We start from the raw sequence: 18,723 nt of genomic DNA on the forward strand, positions 1-18,723 counted from the left end.
TTTAAAGCAAAAGTCAATTTCATGTGAATGATTCACAGAGCTATAGCAGGTTTAGCTATATCTCATCCACTTAGTACCTTTGACAAAGACAACCAGGTGCTATTGAAAAAGGGGGAACACCAGAACAAGAAGAAGGAAATAGTGCATCTTTGTTTCCTACAGTCCTGTTAAACCAGTATTGTGATTTGTGCTTTGGACCCATCATACCTGAGCCTAATATAAAAGATGGCCATCTTCTAAGCAGAGCTGAAGAAAGCCTTGGTACTTGGCTGTTTTAGTCTGCATAGGTTTCCCTCTTTCTGTACAGAACTGCCATCTGTAGCAGGAGGCTGGGGCAGGAGGAAGAATTAGTGGTGTTTCTAAAATTCTTCCACCTCCTCATTCACACAGTCTCTGCTCTATGAGGCTAGGTCTCAGACCTACAGAAGAAAATTACAAGCATACAACAGATAATCTGATACACAAAGAGATGTGGGTCTGTTCTCTGAAAGTGGGATGTAAGCCTGACAATACTTTATGTGATGACAGCTCAGAGACGCGAGGCTGAGATGTGATGGAGGGGATAGCCATTAGGAGGTCTCTTCAAAAGACCCTGGCTTACAATCGTATCAATAAATCCCTATGATGTGTTCATGTGTGTGCAATATAAACACGTTCATATGCTGAGCAGTGGTGACACACACCTTTGGTCCCAGCACTCGGGAAACAGACGTAGGTGGATGTCTGGGTTCAAGGTCAGCCTGGTCTAGAGAAATCCTGTCTCAGAAAAAAAAATGTTATCTTTATATGTTTCATGAAAACTTTCCCACTCAAAACTGCTGTTCTTAATAACAGATATTAAGAACCTTGCCCTGGCTTTGTTTCCTAAAATACAAGGGAGTCCCAACTCTGAGACTTGCACATCTACAGAGATGCCAAGTTATTCCTTTCATTCACTTTTTAAAAACCCACACACTCAGCTTGTTTCTTTTTCCTCATGTGTCTGAAGGCAAGACGGGTCACCAGCAGCTCTACTGGAGTCCCACGGAAGTCCGGCCAGGGCTCTCGCTCTAACCGCCATGGTTCGACCCGTAAATACAGGCTGAACATGTGCTTCTGGCAGTACGCGAAGGATAGAGGCTTCATCAAGTTGGTCTGAGCCACCTTGAATGGATTATTCGCCTGCCGACCTAGTGAAACCCGATCATGCTAGTCTTTGTGCACAAAAAATAAAAAAGGGAAGACTTTAAAAAAAAAAAACCCACATACTGTAACAGCTACATAAGCAGTGTTACTCACTGAGAGTGGTCCCATAAGCCAGCTATCTACTACTGACTGCCTTTTGGTAAAGGGCCCATGGCCATCCTCAGAATCGCACAGCTCAGAAAGACTTCTCCCAGGATGGGCTGATGTACCAGATGATAGAATATGATCAAATGATAACAGTTCTTTAGTATAAAGGTACTTGTCATTGCAGATAGGAGAAAATGTCCTGAAATGCTAACAGAGAAAGAAAAACAAAACTATTATCTATTCCTAAAAGCCAGTAAATTACATAAGAGTATTCGGAATGATTCTGGAAGAAAGGCACCAGGGAAGCCCGAAGTACTTTCACCAGCAGATTACATTGGGTGTCAGAACAGACCAGGAAGATTTGTGCTGCCTGATGGCTAAGTCCACAAATACCACCCACTCATCTTAATGCTCTAAGAGCAAGGAGGGAAATGTCAATCAAACAGGGTCCTGGATCACATTTTCAAGTGCAGGAAAACAGTTCCAATATGATGAGAGGAAGCTGGTCTGGCCTAGGGCTTGGCTGCTTAGATGGGCACTCTATTCTCCTTGGCCCATTTCTTCATGATCCGGATGATATACTCCACTTGGGTGTTTCCTGTGCTCCTCAGTAAATGCAGTACTTCTCGGAGGGTCTCTCTGAGGAAAGGGTTTAAAAGAACAAATTTTCTCAATAGAAAAGGAAAACTGGCAATCTCATGACATTGTACTATATCCCAGTGAGGCATTTGTGTTCATGGGTCTTCCACTGAGAATAAGCCAATTACAAAGCTGCTAATTTTCTAAGCCACAGCAATGGGTTGCTTCTTCAACAGATCTGTTCAAAAAGGGTTCAGATATACTTACAAATGAGAATAGCAGTAAGAACCAAAATTTGGTGAATACCCAGCATTTACACTTTAACCAACTAAAACATTTTAACTAAAAGTTCACTTTACATACACATTTATTTATGCATCCTTTTCTGTATGTACGTATGCACACGTGTGTCTGTATTCATGGAGAAGGACAGAAGAGGTGTCAGAGCCCTTACAGGTGTCTGTGAGCGTCTGACATGTGCTGGGGCTCAAACTGCAGTCCTCATAACTGAGCAGCAAATGCTCTTAACCATAAACCACCTCCAGCCCCAACTTAAAATTCATTATAATTAAAGTTGGATTTTAGGCGAGGCAGGCTGAAGCTTCCCTGTTGTGTCATCAGAACTTTGGCAACTGCCTGTGGATCTGCTCCTCCTGTCCTGCTTTCTATTCCTTTTCTCACTGAGGACCTCCTGCACCTGACAAAGTGCTTGTATTCAGGATTATACAGAAACACAAGGCAGGAAGTACATTTTGGTAATTTGTTTGCAAAATTCTTACAATTTTCTATCTATATGCATTAAGCAATACATATACTATATAACACTAAATTAATGAATTAGTTTTATTCCAGGTTGACTTTGCTGGCCACGAGCTCACTATTTTGCTTCAGGGTCCCAAGTGCTAGGAATTTACTTTCAAGCATTTTAGTTTTTATTCACATAGAACTATAATCCTCTTAGTGTTACATAATCAAATACCTTTGCATTTCCTGAAATACTAGAAGGCAAAAGCAATAAAAGAATTATCAACCTGTCTACTCCATTTCTATTTCTTTGAGGCCTAGATTAGAAAGCAGAAGGGCTTTTTAGAGGGCAGAAATGGCATTTGTTGTGGAAACAGCTGTTCATCCAGAGCCAGATATACACCTGACCCTGGATTTCGAGGCTCTCATGTGCTTAGAGTCCCCAGTGTGTATGACTTAGAGTTATTTGATTTCATAAAATATAACATTTGGGGAATAAAATGATCATACAATGTTATTATTTCCAAGTTTCTACCTTTCAGATTTCTGCACCAGGGGCAGACGGACACAGGCAGCCCCAACCATTTGTTTACTTACTTGGGCTCTCTCCCAGCTAAAATCATCTGGAAAATGCCCACACAAGCACCCCTCTTGCCTTCCCAGTATTCAGGGTTGGGATCCAGCCTCTCCAGGACATCAAAAGCTTTGGCTGAATAGTAGAACTGGCCCATCTGCACAAAAGAAAACATGGTGGGAGTATTGGCACTGAACTAAGATGTGGGACAGAGAGAAACATGAGACACTGAACAAAATGGGTTGAAGCAAATGCACGTTTTTTGAGGTAGCAGCTTAGGCACTGTTCCTAGCACAATTCCTAGCTAAAACGAAGAGCCACAGTTTAAATGCACAGGTTTATTTAAAGCCACGTGCCCTTACTTTCAGTGACAAGACATTTTGTTGAATTATGCTGTCACCAAGACATTTGCTGTTTCTTCTCATTCTATTCTACTCTTGCGAGAAACTGATGGTTGTCTTGAATTAGGCATTTTTCAAGTTTCCTCAATACACTACATTAACTGGACCATAATCAACACAAAATCTTTCCCTGATTGTCCTAAATTCTTAGACTGCCTAGGTTGTGACAATTCTAAGCACTTAGTGTCTTAATTCATTTTGTAGACATCTATCCCAAAGACTTAACATATTTCTTTAGCTTCACAGAATGTGCTGAGCACAACTGAATTCGTCTAGGTGGGTTTTCCGAATTGGCTCTTAATGTTCTAAATTACTGGGTGATCCTCTTCACTCTGTGGATTTGCTCACTCCTCAGCCTACTGCTCAGCCACTGACAAGTTCCTTAAGGTTTATGTAGAGGAATTTCAATCCAGCAACATGGCTGCTCTGGTAATGGATCACATCCAAAGATGAACTGGCCAGATTGCAGAGACACCCTGGTTTACAGTATGATTTGGCTGGAATACTGACATGCCCTTGGTACACACCTTAAATCCCTAAGATGGAAAGTAAGGTCAGTTTGTAGAAGGATGCAGCCATGTTTGAAAATGACAACTAATTGAGAGGCAGACAAACTGATGAACCAGAAATATATTACAATGGGTCAGAGAGGATATGCCCAACTCTCACAAAAATAGTCAGAAATGAGAGGCTGTTGATGAGCAGTGCAGGGAGAAAGGATGATCTAGACACAGTATGATGTGTGTGTGGAAGTCTTACAGGGAAAAATTTAAGGGACTACAGAGAGAACAAGCTAGACACAGATGTAGACAGAGCGAACCAGTAAATGAAAAGGATCCAGAAGACTAGGATATATTGCCAAAGTTCATATGAGGCCAAGCAGAGCAATTCAGTCAGAAGCTGGGAGAAGCCAGATTGAATCAGTCAACTTGGCAGGTTAGATTGTATGGAGGCTGGAAGCTTCCAGGCCCATACGATCTCTTATCCTATCTTTCTGCCTACTTCCCAAGTGTTCTTTCTCCTCTCAGGGTCTTCCCATTTCTTCACAGTATGTGAGCATGTATATAGAGTGGTGTGTGAGACATGTACAGCTCACTGTGTATGAATACAAGTGGATCAACCACCCAGGTGCACATGCTGGAGCAAAACAAGATCTTCAAGCAGATCCCTTCCAATAGCTCACCAGTCTCTAGAACTATGTAGGTGATGCTACATGATGCTGGTCCTCAATTTCCCCTTTCTGTCACTCAAACTCACCTTGTAACAGTCATTGGCAATGAGCTGTAAGAGACTGAATGACTCGCCAGAGGTTTCCATCTTGAGATAAAGTTCCCAAGCTAGTCTTGGTTTCTTGTTCATAATATCTGCAAAAGGAAACAATTGTGTCATTATTTATGACAGTGCCTCAGGATATTAACCAAAGCCCCAGCACCACAAAACAACAAAGCAAGACTATCTAAAATAGAACTATACAATGATTCTAGGTCTTCACACTGTGGACACTTGCACACTCATGTTTATTCTGCACGTTTCATAATAATCAAGCTAGACCTATGAATAGATCATACACACACACACACACACACACACACACACACACACACACACTGGATATAAAGAACAATGATATTATGTTTAGGAAACGTGTACAACTTGAGAATATCATATTAACATATGAAAAGTTAGACAAATTCTTCTCTCGTTTTGATCCCTGATCTTATACAGCTTCACAAGACCATTTCTCCATATGACTTCAAAGCTGGAGAGAGATGGGAATGGAGTAAACTATGGAAGGGTATGTGGGGTGGAAATGTCAAGGTATATCATAAACTTGAAGTTGTCTTGATGGAACCTGGCACTAAGTACATTCAATATGTGCAAAAAACTGAGAAAAGAGAAAATATGGCTTATTAAAGGTTATCAATGAACAAAAATTATGTTCTGACATGTTGCCACTTTTCAAGCTTGAAAAATGAAAAGGCAACGTCAGTGCGACAGAACCATCCCTCCAGTGACACTGCCATGGCTGAAGAGCCTGACATCTGTCTGCAGTAGCAGCAGTGAGTCAGTGTGGAATGGTGGCACTAATTCCAGGCCAAGTTACATATCACATTCACATAGCAGCTCTCATCCAGGAGCATCTATAACCCTTAACCAGCGTCTACCATCCTACAGAAAACAAAGACGTGTAAAAATGCTTAATGTGATTTCCAAACAGAGTTCACGACGGAAAGAAAGTCGGAATTCACACCACAGTGCTGAAAAAGAACACTTACAGCAGCGAGCTAACCAACTGAGGTAAATGTAATCATTTTTCAATTTCTCACTTTGGATCAAGAGGAAAACCTATGAGAGAAATAAATAGAAAATAAAAAAAGAAATAAACATGAGGCTGTTATAGAGTAAAAATGGACATTATCAAGTACACCAGGCTGCTGATACTGTAGCCTTATATTCTAATAGTAAAACCGAAGCATTAAAGGAAACATTAATGATTATAAAATCTATATGTTTATTAACACTATATTTTTTAAAATATTTGCTTTTTATTTATGGGCATGCATGTGATCCTACTTGAGTGTGTATACACTATGAACATGCAAAAGACAAGGGTATGAGATGCCCTGGAATTTCGATTTTAGACAGTTATAAGCTACCACATAGGCGCTGGGAACTAAACCCTAGTTTTTTGCAAATCAGTAAATGATAGTTGGGCCACCTCTCCAGGTGATACTCTACTTTTTATTGTAAGCCACAATGAAACAACTTAAGTGATTTATTTATTCTCTGTGTGTGTTGGTTTGTGTGTGTGTGTGTCCATAGGCATGAGAGAACATGGTACATGTGTAACAGGATGTGCATATGGAGGTCAGAGGGCAACGTTCAGAAGTTGGTTCTTGCTGCTGCAGAGCTGTATACCTGAGGCTAGCTGGCCTGCAAGTTTCCAGGCAGTTGTCCTGTTCCCGCCTCTCATCTATAAGAGTAGGTTCTAGGGATGAGCTGGGGTTACCAGGTTTATGTAGCCAGCTCCTTAACCCACTGAACCACCTGCTGGACTGTTGTTATTGGAGGCTGACTACTCTGCTACTAAGTGCTGGGTTTATAGGAATGGGGTACTAGTTCCTAGCTGAATCAACCTTTAATAGTTCTTTACCTTTTACCATTTTATTTTAGTGAGAAGAATCTAAGGATGTTTTTATACATGATCATTCAAATGCCTCTGGAAACAGGCACCCTAATGCTTGTCATCATTTTAGAGAGAAAAGCAGGTGCTCACCTCTTCGCCCTCACTGGTATTCCCTGTTGCAGCTTTGGCTTGGGCATAGTTAAAGTTAAAGATGTCGTCATTATAGAAGTAACTCTGAAAAATACACCAAGAACAGGCCACACTGAATATTAATGTGTAAAATGTAAAATCATCAGCTACACTAACTAAACAATCTACTTTCTTTCTTTCTTTCCTGCAGTTTATTATTGCTGGGTATGATGTCACCTTTAATCCCAGCACACAAGAGGCAGAAACAGAGATCGCTGTAAGTTGAGGACAGCCTGATCTACATGGTGAATTCCAGGCCAGCCAGGGTGACACAGTGAGACAAAAAATAAATTACTGTGTGTGTGTGTTTGTGAGTGTATATGCATGTGCGTATGTATGTGCATGTGTGTTTGTGTGTGTGTGTGGTGGTAGTGGGGTCATGTGGAGGTCAAAGGACAATTCTGTGGTTCAGCTCTAGCTCTTTCCTTCTGCCTTTACCTAAGGTCTTAAATTGAACTCAAGCCACCATTCTTCTCCGCCTCTCTCTCTCTCTCTCTCTCTCTCTCTCTCTCTCTCTCTCTCTCTCTCTCTCTCTCTCTCTCGCCTTTCCTTTTTTTTTTTTTTTTGCTGCCCCCATAGAAATAATCCTGGGGAATTAAGCCAGGTGTGGCACACGCCTTTAATCCCCAAATTTGGGAGTCAGAGGCTGGTGTATATCTGAGTTGCGGGCCAACCTGGTCTACAGAGTGAGTTCCAAAACAGCCAGAACAATACAGAGAAACCCTGTCTTTTAAAAAAAAAATTATATTAATTCCTTGATGCCATCAATACTGCCAGAGAAGAGAGGCTATATATTATAACTTTTTGGTGGGGTAGAAGTAACTGTGATTGGCCTTGAATTCCGTTTTTATTGTTTTGAGACAGTCTCACTATGTAGCCTTGGCCAACTGGAACTTACTATATAGAGACTGGCCTTGAACTCACAGAGATCAGCTTGCCTTTGCTTCTGCCTCCTAAGTGCTCAGATTAAAGGCATGAACCACCTCATACGATTGGGCTTCAAACTTGTAGTTCTCTTGCCTAAGCCATAACTTCTAACACTGCATGTAGAGTGCTTCACACATAAAGTCACGTAGAAAATTCATACTGACCTTAAATGAGTTGAGGTAAATCAAGACATCATCAAATTGTTTAAGCAGGAAGAAACAGGAAGCCATGCACTGCCTTCCTGGTATTGTATCTAAAATGGGGTTGAGGAAAGGGGAAGAAACCATAGAAATCCATGAAACCAGATGGTGTCTTTAGTTAAAATTCAAGTCACTGTACAATTTAGAAATAGGAACATAGCTGGATATGGTGTCACACACTTTTAATCTCAACACCAGGAGGTAAAGGCAGGTGGATCTCTGCAAAGTAGAGTTCAAAGCAAGTCTAGTCTATATAGTGAGTTCTAAGACAGCCAGGGCTACATCGTGAAATTCTGTCTAAAATAAAATACTGAATCTTAGAATCTCTTTCTAATTCCTGATTCTGAAACTGTAAATTCTGCTGGTCCCAGACTCTAGTCTCAACTCTAGTACATAAGAATCATATTTTCTGAAAGTATACTGATTTCGGTGTTCCCTAGACTGCCTTTATGAGACTTTGATTTTCATAACTCTAATACCCAAGTCAATCAATGTGGTCGAGTCTCCATATTTACCTGTCCAACACAACCTACGAAATAATGCACCGTGAAACCATCTGATTCTGACCTGGTCTGGCATTTTTATCTCTGATATTACACTTCTATTTGAGATAGCAGATGCTAGTATGACACCCCCATCCACGCCCATGTCATTCCAAAGACTCCATGCGGCTGTTCAATGATTATCATAGTCTGATATGTTCCATGATCTCTTCTGTATTATGTTCAAGGTCTGTCTGTACCACGACACTGTAAACCCCAAAAGGGCAGGGATTCCTGTTTTATTTGCTGCTACATTCCCAAAGCTTTAGTAAGATCTGTTGTACAAATAAAAAAATAGGGAAAGGAAACACTATTCAATGAATAGTGTTGGTGAAACATTTGTGAATCTCCAGGAGTGATTTTTTAAAAAGTTAACAATCAGTTCAGCAAGCACACTTTTTTTTAGACTAACTAGCCTGGCCTAGAACCCACAGAGACTCACCTGCCTCTGCCTCCAAAGTTCAAAGACATGTGGCACCATGCCCAGCAGATTTAATTTTTCTAACAAGAAAAACTTGGTGTGGTGTATGCCTGTAAATCCAGGACTTAAACTCTATTACTCATTTGTTTACCCTTCCTCCTGCTCTCTTTTGGTTCTTTTGAGACACGTTTTTTTCCGTGTAGCCCTGAAGTCCTGGAACCCACTTTGTGGAGCAGGCTAGCCTTGAACTCAGAGATCTGCCTGCCTCTGCCTCCTGACTGTTGGAATTAAAGACATGTGCCACCATGCTCTGCACTGTCTCTTTTAAAAGATTTTATTTTTATTTATGTGTATGTGTGTAGATGCCCACAGAAGCCAGGAGGGTATCAGACTCCCTGAACCTAAAGGTACAGATAGTTGTGAGTGCTGGGGACCAGATTCTGGCCCTCTGCAAGAATAGTATATGCTCTCAACCACTAAGCCATCTCTTTCTCTCTCGCTCTTTCTCTGACTCACTATTTGTTTTAACATTGAAAGTATATTTTATTATTTTTATACATTTGAATTATATATGAGTATGGCCATGAATATGCCATGGTGGGCATTCAGAGGTCAGAGGACAAGTTGTAGAACTTGTTTCTCCCTTTCTATCATGTGGGTTTTGGCCAACAAAATCAGGTCATGAGGTAAAGGCAAATGGATTTACCTACTGACTCAGCTCATTGGCACTTATTTATTATTATTATTATTATTAATCACTTTATTTATTTATTTTTCAAATGATATCCCCCTTCTCAGTTACCCCTCTACCAACCCCTCATCCCATCCCCCGCTTCCCCTCTGCCTCTATGAGAATGCTCTACCCATTCACCCACTCCCACCTCACCCCTCCAGCACCCCCCTATGCTGGGGCATCAAGCCTCCCTCCCCTTCAATTAATGTCAGATAAGACTCACCCTTACTATTTTTAAGTTTTCCCTTTTTATGTTACGACAAATATGTGTATATGTATGGTGTGTATGCATGTTTGTCTGTGTACAAGTGTATGTACAATGGAATCTATGAGGGGGTCAGGAGACAACCTTACATGTTCCATGCCTTCTACCTTGTTTGCATCAGACTCTCTTGTAGTTTGGCCATATATGTCTAGCTACCTTCCTGATAAACTTCTGGGGATTCTCCAGTCTCCACCCCCATCTTGCAGCATACATGCTGGGATTACAGATGCTCACTGCCCTGTTTCTGTGGGCGCTAGAGATTCAAACTCAGGTCCTCCTGAGTCTTCTCCTCAGTCTGGGATGATTTTTATAACCAACAAAATATGCTCTGAAGTTAGCCTTTGCTAGATGTGGTGCACGCCTGTAATCCCAACACTTGGCAGCCACAGGCAAGATGACTATTCAGAGCCAACCTGGTAGTGCAAACAAGGCCAGCCAAGGATACATAATGTGACTTGGAGACCCTGTCTCAAATTTAAAGGCAAATCACTCACTGTGTGTGTGTATGAGGAGGGGGCCTGCAACAGGCCAGAAGGTAAATATATAAGAAGTTGTTAAAAATCCCATAAAGAAAATTTCATATTAAAACTAATTTATATTTACAACCCTCAGGAACTAAGAAGAAAATTTATTCCTGTTTATTTATGTATTCTCATAGTGCTCTTTTAAAAATTGTACTTATTTATTTTTATGTGTATGAGTGTTTTTTTAATACATAAGTCTGTTTATCATATATGTGCCTGGTTCCCATGGAGACCAGGAAACATCAGTTTCCAGGAGTGACGTACAAACAGCTGTGAGCTGTCATGTGGGTGTTGGGAGTTGAACACTGGTCCTCTGTAAGAACAAACAGTGCTCTTAACTTACGAGCCATTTCTCTAGCCTCATATCCATATTTTAGAAGAAAGTTATTTGTATTTTAATTATGTGCACATGTGAGTGCAGAGGCCCGTGGAGGCCAGAAGGGAATACCGGATTCCCTGGAGCTGGGCTTACAGGCACCTGTGAATCACCTGATGTGGGCACAGGGAGTTGACCTTTAGTCATCTGTAAATGCAGCAGATTTTTTTTTTTTTTTTAGATCTATTTAATTTTGTGTGTTCAGACACACCAGAAGAGGGCATTAGATCCCATTACAGATGGTTGTGAGCCACCATGTGGTTGCTGGGATTTGAACTCAGGCCCTCTAGAAGAGCAGTCAGTGCTATTAACCACTGAGCCATCTCTCCAGCCCAAATCAGATGTTCCTAACCACTGAATCATCTCTCCAGGCCTCTCTTACTGTCTTTCACTGATATGTTCAAAAGGGAAGATGCTGATATTTTCTATTATTGTGTTTATTTGTGTTTGTGTGTGCATGCACATGTGCCATTGTTGCAACAGGGCCTCCCATAGCCCAGGCAGGCCTTCTTATGGAGCTGAGGAGTCCTTGAACTTCTAATCACGCTGTTTCTATTTCCTGAGGGCTAGAATTATAGGTACCAGCTATCATGTCTGCTTAATGTGGTGCTAGGGATCAAACCCAAGGCTTTCCACGTGGCTAGGTAAGCAAGCTACAAAGGGCTGTATCCTCAGCCTTCCTCTACAGTTTCTTCTTCACAACAAGAAGCATAACAAGTACCTCTAGACAGTCAGACTCCACCAGTCAATATTGAGCAACTGCAAATATAAACTGTGTTCAAAAGGACAGATTATAGACATACCACATTCACTAGCTGATCCTCCTACCAACTGGAAAAACTGTTGGGCAATTTTCATATGATCCCTCTGCAAAACAGAGCAGAACTCATAGAGAGGCAGCAGGCACAAATATTTTATTTATATTGTACTTATGACTATAAAGCATTTTCCTGTAATCCATTTTACATATATTCTTGTTTTATATCACGCTCAAGTTTTTATTAGCACAGCACCTGGAAAACTGCAATCTAGAATCGTGTGGTCACAGGCAGAATCAGTTAGAGAAGGAAACTCTAACTTCAAATTTCCGCTCTAAAATCTGCGCATTAAGTTAATTTACACATTCTACAAGTATGTAGCTCTGTGTCTGAACTTGTGAAGGTCCTACAGACATAACAGGATCTCCTGTTAGACTCATTTATCTAAGGATTCGATGCCTACAAAGAGACCAGAGATGAAAGTTTTATTTATTGTATCCTTTGTTCCACGAAGAACTTAATACATTAACATGGAGAAGAGCCTTAGCTTATCTACCTGTCTGTCTGTCCGTCTGCATGACTGCCTGTCTGCCTATTGTTAAGAAAAGGCTGCGCTATATAACCTGGGCTGTCCTTGAACATGAGATCCTCGTGCTTTGGCCTCCCAAGTGCTGAAGTTATAGGTGTGTGGAGCCATGCCCAACAGCAGCCTAACTTTGAACTGCTTTTATAAGATGCTCTTTAAACCAAACACTGGGGAGACCAAGGCAGGAAGATTGAAGATTTCTGTGAGTTCAAGGCATCTTGGACAGCCAGGACAAGAGGAACACTGATCCCAGGAAACAAACGAACAAACAGAAGCTTTTATAGAAGAGATGAGGGTGTATTTCCCATATCTTAACTAAAGCTTTTCTAGAGAAAGAAGTGTTCCAAGTTCTAAATACCAAAACCATTGTTTGTGTTTGTCGGAAAAGAAACAACTCTATTACATTAGCAATCTTTTAAACAAAAGAGCAAGTTTTATGGTTAAAGCTTTAAAAAAACAAAAAACCTCTACACAATAGAATTGCTCTTGCAAAATACCTGAACTGGAGGTTTTAAAGAATTAAAGGAACTGAAGGATGTGACTCAGTGCAAGAAGCTACTGGCAGAAGGGTTTGATCTCTAGCACCCCTCCCCCAACAATAAAGAAAAGGGGCTTCAGAAGAAGCCAGGGAGTGTAAGCTTGTTACTGGCTGTACATCAGTATCCTCTGTGGTCTTTCCATAGAACTTGGGCAAATACAGATTATCATGATTTCATACTCACCGAACCCATTTCCTGGCCAAGGGCTGCATTGACAACTCCCTTGAGGATATACTCCTGGGAAAACATAATTATACCAGTCACAGTTCCGTGGGCTTCCTTGTTGGCCCCTTGCACCAACTCTACTTCACATGGTGATTTGCTTTTCTCTGCTATATCCTGGCTAAGGATGAGGAGTCTGGTTTGACTTCTAGAGGCAAGTGCCCATAAAGCAGAGTTTATCGTTGCAAAAGCTCAGTCTTAAGCAGAAATAATTCAGTGAGAGGCTGGAGTTTGCTCAGGTGGCAAAGGGCTTGCCATGTAACATGAGGACCCTAGTTTAGTCCCCAGGACCCACGTAAACAGGCACTTATAATTCTAGTGCTGGGGAGATGAAAATAGGCAGATTCCTGGGGCTTGATAGGCAAGCTAGCCTCGCTTCATTCAGTCTTTATTCAGTGAGAGGGACGGGGTGGGATGCTTTCTATATATACTTAGTACACACAGTGTTGGAGATACAGTAGAGACACAGTCCCTGAATGCAAGGAGTTAACCACTTACTGAAGGTAAAAGGTAAGCTGCAGACACTTACGGAGTAGCTGCTCATTCATCATAATTACAGATTTCATTTTAAAAAACAGATTTAATATTTTAAATTTTAGACCTTTTAAGGAATCAAATGTCTATTAAGGGACTTGAGATACATTAAAAAAAAGAAAAAGAAAAAAAGCCCAAAATATTTATTTTCATCCCAAAGTTGCACAAAACCATCAATCAGCATATCCAGTCTTCTTGATTCTATGGTAGGGGCCTGATATAGCTTACAGTGTGTGTCTGCAGTGCCCCTCTCCACAGCACTTGTTCTAAAAAATGTATAGCACCTCCAGTTACCTGAGGTGTGGTAGGTTCCAGATCCTTGATTAAATTATAGGCTTCCTGTACATCATCTGCAATGTGAGAAGTCAGTCGTTACAGGGGCTTGTGTTTCAGCAAAGCTCTCTTAAGCATGTAACTAGAAAGTTGAGAGTCACAGTATTCAAATATTCATACAAAATAGGGCTGAGGGTGCAGCTTAGTAATAGACTGCTTTTACAGTAGGTGCAAAGCTACACACACACTCACACACACACACACACACACATACACACCCTGAGAGAGATATCGAGAGAAACAGAGAGGGAGAGACAGAGAAAAATAGAGACAGAGAAATAGAGAGAGAGGGAAAGAGAGAGACAGAGAGAAATAGAGACAGAGAGAAATAGAGAGAGATAGAGACAGAGAGGGACAGAGAGACAGAAACAGAGAGAATACTATGTTTTACTTGACCTTTAATTCTCCATCAATTCAAGGTTGTGCAGCTATCCTAAAGAAAACTATTATTTTTCTTTTAAAAAAAATACATGTATGTATGTCATATATGCAAGTACATGAAGTACCAGAGGACAATCCTGGTGTCATCTGCAAGGACATGGACACCTACTTTGAGACGAACTAGGCTGGAGGGCTCTCTAGAAAGAGACAGGGATCCTCCTATCCCCATCTCCACTGTGCCGTGGTACAAATGCCTGGCATCACACCTGGCACTTTCATGGGAGTTCTGGAGCTGGGACTCAGGTGTTCCTAGGCTGGGCAAGACAGCACATGTCTCTAATCCCAGCACTCAGAGCAGAAGCAAGTGTATCTCTATGAGTTCAAAGCCAGCCTGGTCTAGAGTGTGAGTTCCAGGATAGAGACCCTGTCATTAAAAAATAAAAGTGTAGGCTGGGTGTTATTTGTATTTAAATAAGAAGAAGGTCTCGCCCTCTCTTTTTTTTTTTCCAAAAAGAAATAAACATTACATACGTAAGGGTGAAATAACAATGTAGACATGTTCTCTCTGTGTAGTGCTGGCTGTCCTGGGATTCACTATGCAAACCAGTCTGGCTTCAAACTCTCCTGACCATAGAGATTAAAGGTGTGTGCCACCCATATCCAGTTTAAAATTTATTTAATTTTGAGTCTTTGGAGGCTCTACAGTTTGCTTTTGTTTATGCTAGAAATTTTTCATAATTTGAGAAATATATTCAAATTTTCACTAATCCATACCTAAAAACAAATTTCTTTTTACTTATCTATTATATAGAGAGGACTGTTTGTAAGATATGTTCTCACAAAATAAAAACATCTTTCTCAGTGAGAAATAAGTTGCTTGGTTGGGCTCTACCACATGCCTGAAAAAGCTACACTGTAAGTTTAAGATCCATAGACAAGTGCCCTAAACTAGTAAGTTCTGAAAAAGCTAATCCGAAAATGTCTTCAACAATGAGAACCTTAGACATCACATTACATTTCTCATAAGATACCTGTTCTACAGAGCAAGGGATTATTTGAGCAAACACAGATGTTGACAATTTAAAATGTGCCTTTACTTTTCTTTTCCTTCTCCTTCATCTTCTTCGTATTCTTCTTCTTTTATTTATTTATTTTTCTTGTTTTGCTGAGACAGGGTTTCTCTGTGTAGCCCTGGCTGTCCTGGAACTTTAACTACAGACCAGGTTGGCCTCAAACTCATAGAAATCCACCTGCCTCTGCCTCCCAAGGCTGGGATTAAAGGCATTCACTACAACTGCCTAATCTGAATGTGCATTTTCATAAAAAGCAAGCAGGAAAAAGATAGTAAGGGGAAAAAATTGGTGACACAAAAGGAAATTGACAGAGAGGAAAGGAGAAAACAGTACGAGGAAAAAAAGGGAAACAGACTGAGAAAGGAAAAGTGGTGTGAAGAGGGAGGAGGGGTATGAAGAGGGAGGAGGAGTATGAAGAGGGAGGAGGAGGGGCATGAGAGGGAGGAGGAGAAGGTGTATAAAGAGGGAGGAGGAGTGCGAAGAGGGAGGAGGAGTGTGAAGAGGGAGGAGGAGTGTAAAGAGGGAGGAGGAGTGTGAAGAGGGAGGAGGAGTGTAAAGAGGGAGGAGGAGGGGCATGAGAGGGAGGAGGAGAAGGTGTATAAAGAGGGAGGAGGAGGGGTGTGAAGAGGGAAGAAGAAGGGTCTGAGAGGGAGGAAGAAGGGTGTGAAGAGGAAGGAGGAGGGGTATGAAGAGGGATGAGAAGGAGAAAACAGGAAAAAGCACAACTGGCAAATGCCATTCAATTTGTTTTGTCTCATGAACTTGGTGCAAATATATCTTTGGAGGTATTATGTATTTACAATGTAAACAACTAATTCAGTCGTATTAAATATTCTCAAATAGTTTTCATCACATCAGAACATGACACATTTCTCTTACCTTGGCGAAGGTAGTAAATCACTAGGTTTAGCCTAGCTTCAGGAATGACATCAACCAGGGGAGGTAAAACCTGCAAAGCCCCTTCTCCTCCTCGGAAAACAACCTGCAAAGAGAGTAAGAGTGTCACTGTGGTGCTCAGGTGTGTACGCTCTTCACTGTAAACACAAAACAGCAAGGGACTGCTGGTGTGCACACTTGTGATCCCAGTTCTGAAGGCAGGTGTGAGGACGGCAAGCAAGTCCAAAGCTAGACTGAGCTTCACAAGGAAACCATGTTACCACAGCGTCACAAAAGTAAAAAGCCCGTGATGGCATTTATATGACTTTTCAGAGCCTGTTTCTCCATTTCCCAATGTAATTATTATCAATGAGTTGAAATGGGCTGTGTGGCACATAGTAGGTAGTTACATTTAATTCTACAAATGTTCATTAGAACCTATGTCTGCTACCATATTAAGCACTGGAGTTAGAGTAGTACTAAATCACTCCCCTGCAACCACATAAAGTATTCAAGTATGGAGAGCCCTTCAGAAAGCAAACAAGAGCTGGTGAGATGATTCAGTAGGTAAAGTGCTTGCACCAAGCTGGACAACTGAATTCGATCTGTGGGACCCACAGGATAGAAGGCAAGAATTAACTCTTCTAAGTAGTCCTCTGACTACCACATACATGTAAGACATGTGTACATGCTTGCTCATGCTTGCACATACATAATGCACATATAATAAATTAGTTAACAAATGTGATTAAAATGTAAAATACAAGTGTATTGTTAGATGATAAGAGTTATAAAGTTAATAACCAAAAACAAAACAGTCAGTGAGATGGCTCAGCAGGCGAGGTCCTTGCTGCCAAGAAAGACAACTCAAGTTCAATCTCCGGGACCCACAAACGCATCTCCAGCAAATTGTTCTCTGACTGCCACAAGTCCACATGTGCACCATAAAACACATTCTCACACATATACATAGAAATAAACATAATAAAAAAATTAAAACCATTTTCTCACACTATTCAATTTCCAGAGCCTAGCAAGTGTTCAGAACACAGAAACTGTCTTGATACACTGAAACGCAGGCATCAGGCATGAACTATGTAATTTTCCCACCTCAGAATACTAATTTTGATGATTTTTCCCAGTTTCTCACAAGGGGACTTCTTCATCTGCCGTGATCCTGTGACTTCTAACTCCATCTGGACTCTGTCTCTCCATTCATCTCTGTATCTTCAGTCTTCCCAAAGTAACAGCCCTATGTCTTAACTTCCAGTACACACAAGGAGTTTTGTTCCTGTGAAGTCTCCACTCAGTTCCTTTGTTCCCTCCGGAGAAAGCCCTATTCTTCGTTCAATGCTGCTGATCTCCTCTTACCCTGCCCTCCTTAGCCTCCCCCACACTTGCCCTTTGTTCCCAGAACCCTAGTCAACTTAAGTTCACCTCTTTAACTAAATGCAAGGGGCTTTTTTGTGTCCTTCTTCCATGGTTATCTGTGGTTTGACTCTGCTGGCTTAAAGATGGTTGTAAAAATCACAGGACCACTGGCAGTATTCCACCAGATAGTGGCTGTTACAGAGAAATAAAAAAAAAAAAAAAAAAATCTGGCTCAGCAGGTAAGAGCTGGTTACTACAGGTTGAACATCCCTAATCAAAAAAGTCAGGACCTGAAAATGTAAATTTCCACACATGACCTCAAAAAGTAGGCTGGCTGGGTGTGGTGGCACACGCCTTGAGTCTCCACCTGGAGAGGCAAAGCTGGATGTCTGAGTTCCAGGCCAGCCTGGTCTGTACGTATACAGCTAGAGCTGCATAGTGAGATCTTGTCTCAACAAGGGGAGGGAAAGGAGGAGGGGAGAAGAGACAAAGCAGGAGACCCTGTAGTTTGTGTGTCACTGTTCTCAGATGGGGAAGCAGAAACTCACCGTTGGCTCTGTGCTCCCTGGTGCCTCCCTCAGAAGCACATGATCCCTGCATCTCTTGTGTTACATGATGGCAGGCTATGATTCCATATGAGCTCAGATCCCGTTTAAGCAACAGCCATCACAATCAAGACCCAAACCCATTACTTTCCACTTTCTCTGGTACAACCGTCCTCTGGTTTCTCGTACACATCATGTCTGTTCTACATTCATGTCGCAGAGTAAAATGGACCTGTGAAAACTCAGCCAGTGTTCACAGATGAAGCAATCATCCCATTATTCTAACCAGAGGACAAGAAACACTTGAGCCCACACGCCTTGCCCTTCTGTCCAAATGTGGTCCACATTCTTCCCTCCCTCCCAGTAAGAGGTGCCCTACGGAGGGACTGGTGTTTGGAAGCCTTTCATCTCTTCCACAGTAAGGCAGCATGGCCTGAGTGAGTGATGATGAGGCAGTAACTCATCTTTAGTTGCTGTGGTGGACCAAGATAAAATAGGACTCGAGTCAACCAAGACGGGAAGCTCGCTCACCAGGTTGTGCCTGATAAGTTCCTTAGCAAACTCAAAGGGAGAAGAGGCGTTGTCCATCAAGCTTTTGAGCTCTGCCTAGAAAATAAAAAGGAAAGTCTTA

The 18,723-nt window shown here is 41.5% G+C and overlaps 1 protein-coding gene across 2 annotated transcripts in view; it reads right to left on the reverse strand.

Annotated features, from left to right (window-relative positions):
• Positions 1-1,799: 1,799 nt before the first annotated feature.
• The window catches only part of IFT56 (intraflagellar transport 56), a gene marked incomplete at both ends in the record, with an annotated part of 36,453 nt that continues 19,529 nt past the window's right edge, over positions 1,800-18,723 (reverse strand). Inside the window, 11 exons of one of the 2 annotated variants that reach the window (XM_080932008.1) lie at positions 1,800-1,911; positions 3,193-3,326; positions 4,828-4,934; positions 5,847-5,916; positions 6,848-6,931; positions 7,978-8,066; positions 11,678-11,741; positions 12,941-12,994; positions 13,808-13,863; positions 16,180-16,282; positions 18,624-18,698. In XM_080932008.1, the coding sequence (XP_080788134.1) occupies positions 1,800-1,911; positions 3,193-3,326; positions 4,828-4,934; positions 5,847-5,916; positions 6,848-6,931; positions 7,978-8,066; positions 11,678-11,741; positions 12,941-12,994; positions 13,808-13,863; positions 16,180-16,282; positions 18,624-18,698 (948 nt within the window). Of the gene's footprint in view, positions 1,912-3,192; positions 3,327-4,827; positions 4,935-5,846; positions 5,917-6,847; positions 7,003-7,977; positions 8,067-11,677; positions 11,742-12,940; positions 12,995-13,807; positions 13,864-16,179; positions 16,283-18,623; positions 18,699-18,723 lie in introns of both variants that reach the window. The other variant, XM_080932009.1, reaches the window with a different exon arrangement.

Source organism: Micromys minutus (genome assembly GCF_963924665.1).
Source record: "Micromys minutus genome assembly, chromosome: 18".
In the NCBI taxonomy this organism is placed as follows: Eukaryota; Metazoa; Chordata; class Mammalia; order Rodentia; family Muridae; genus Micromys; species Micromys minutus.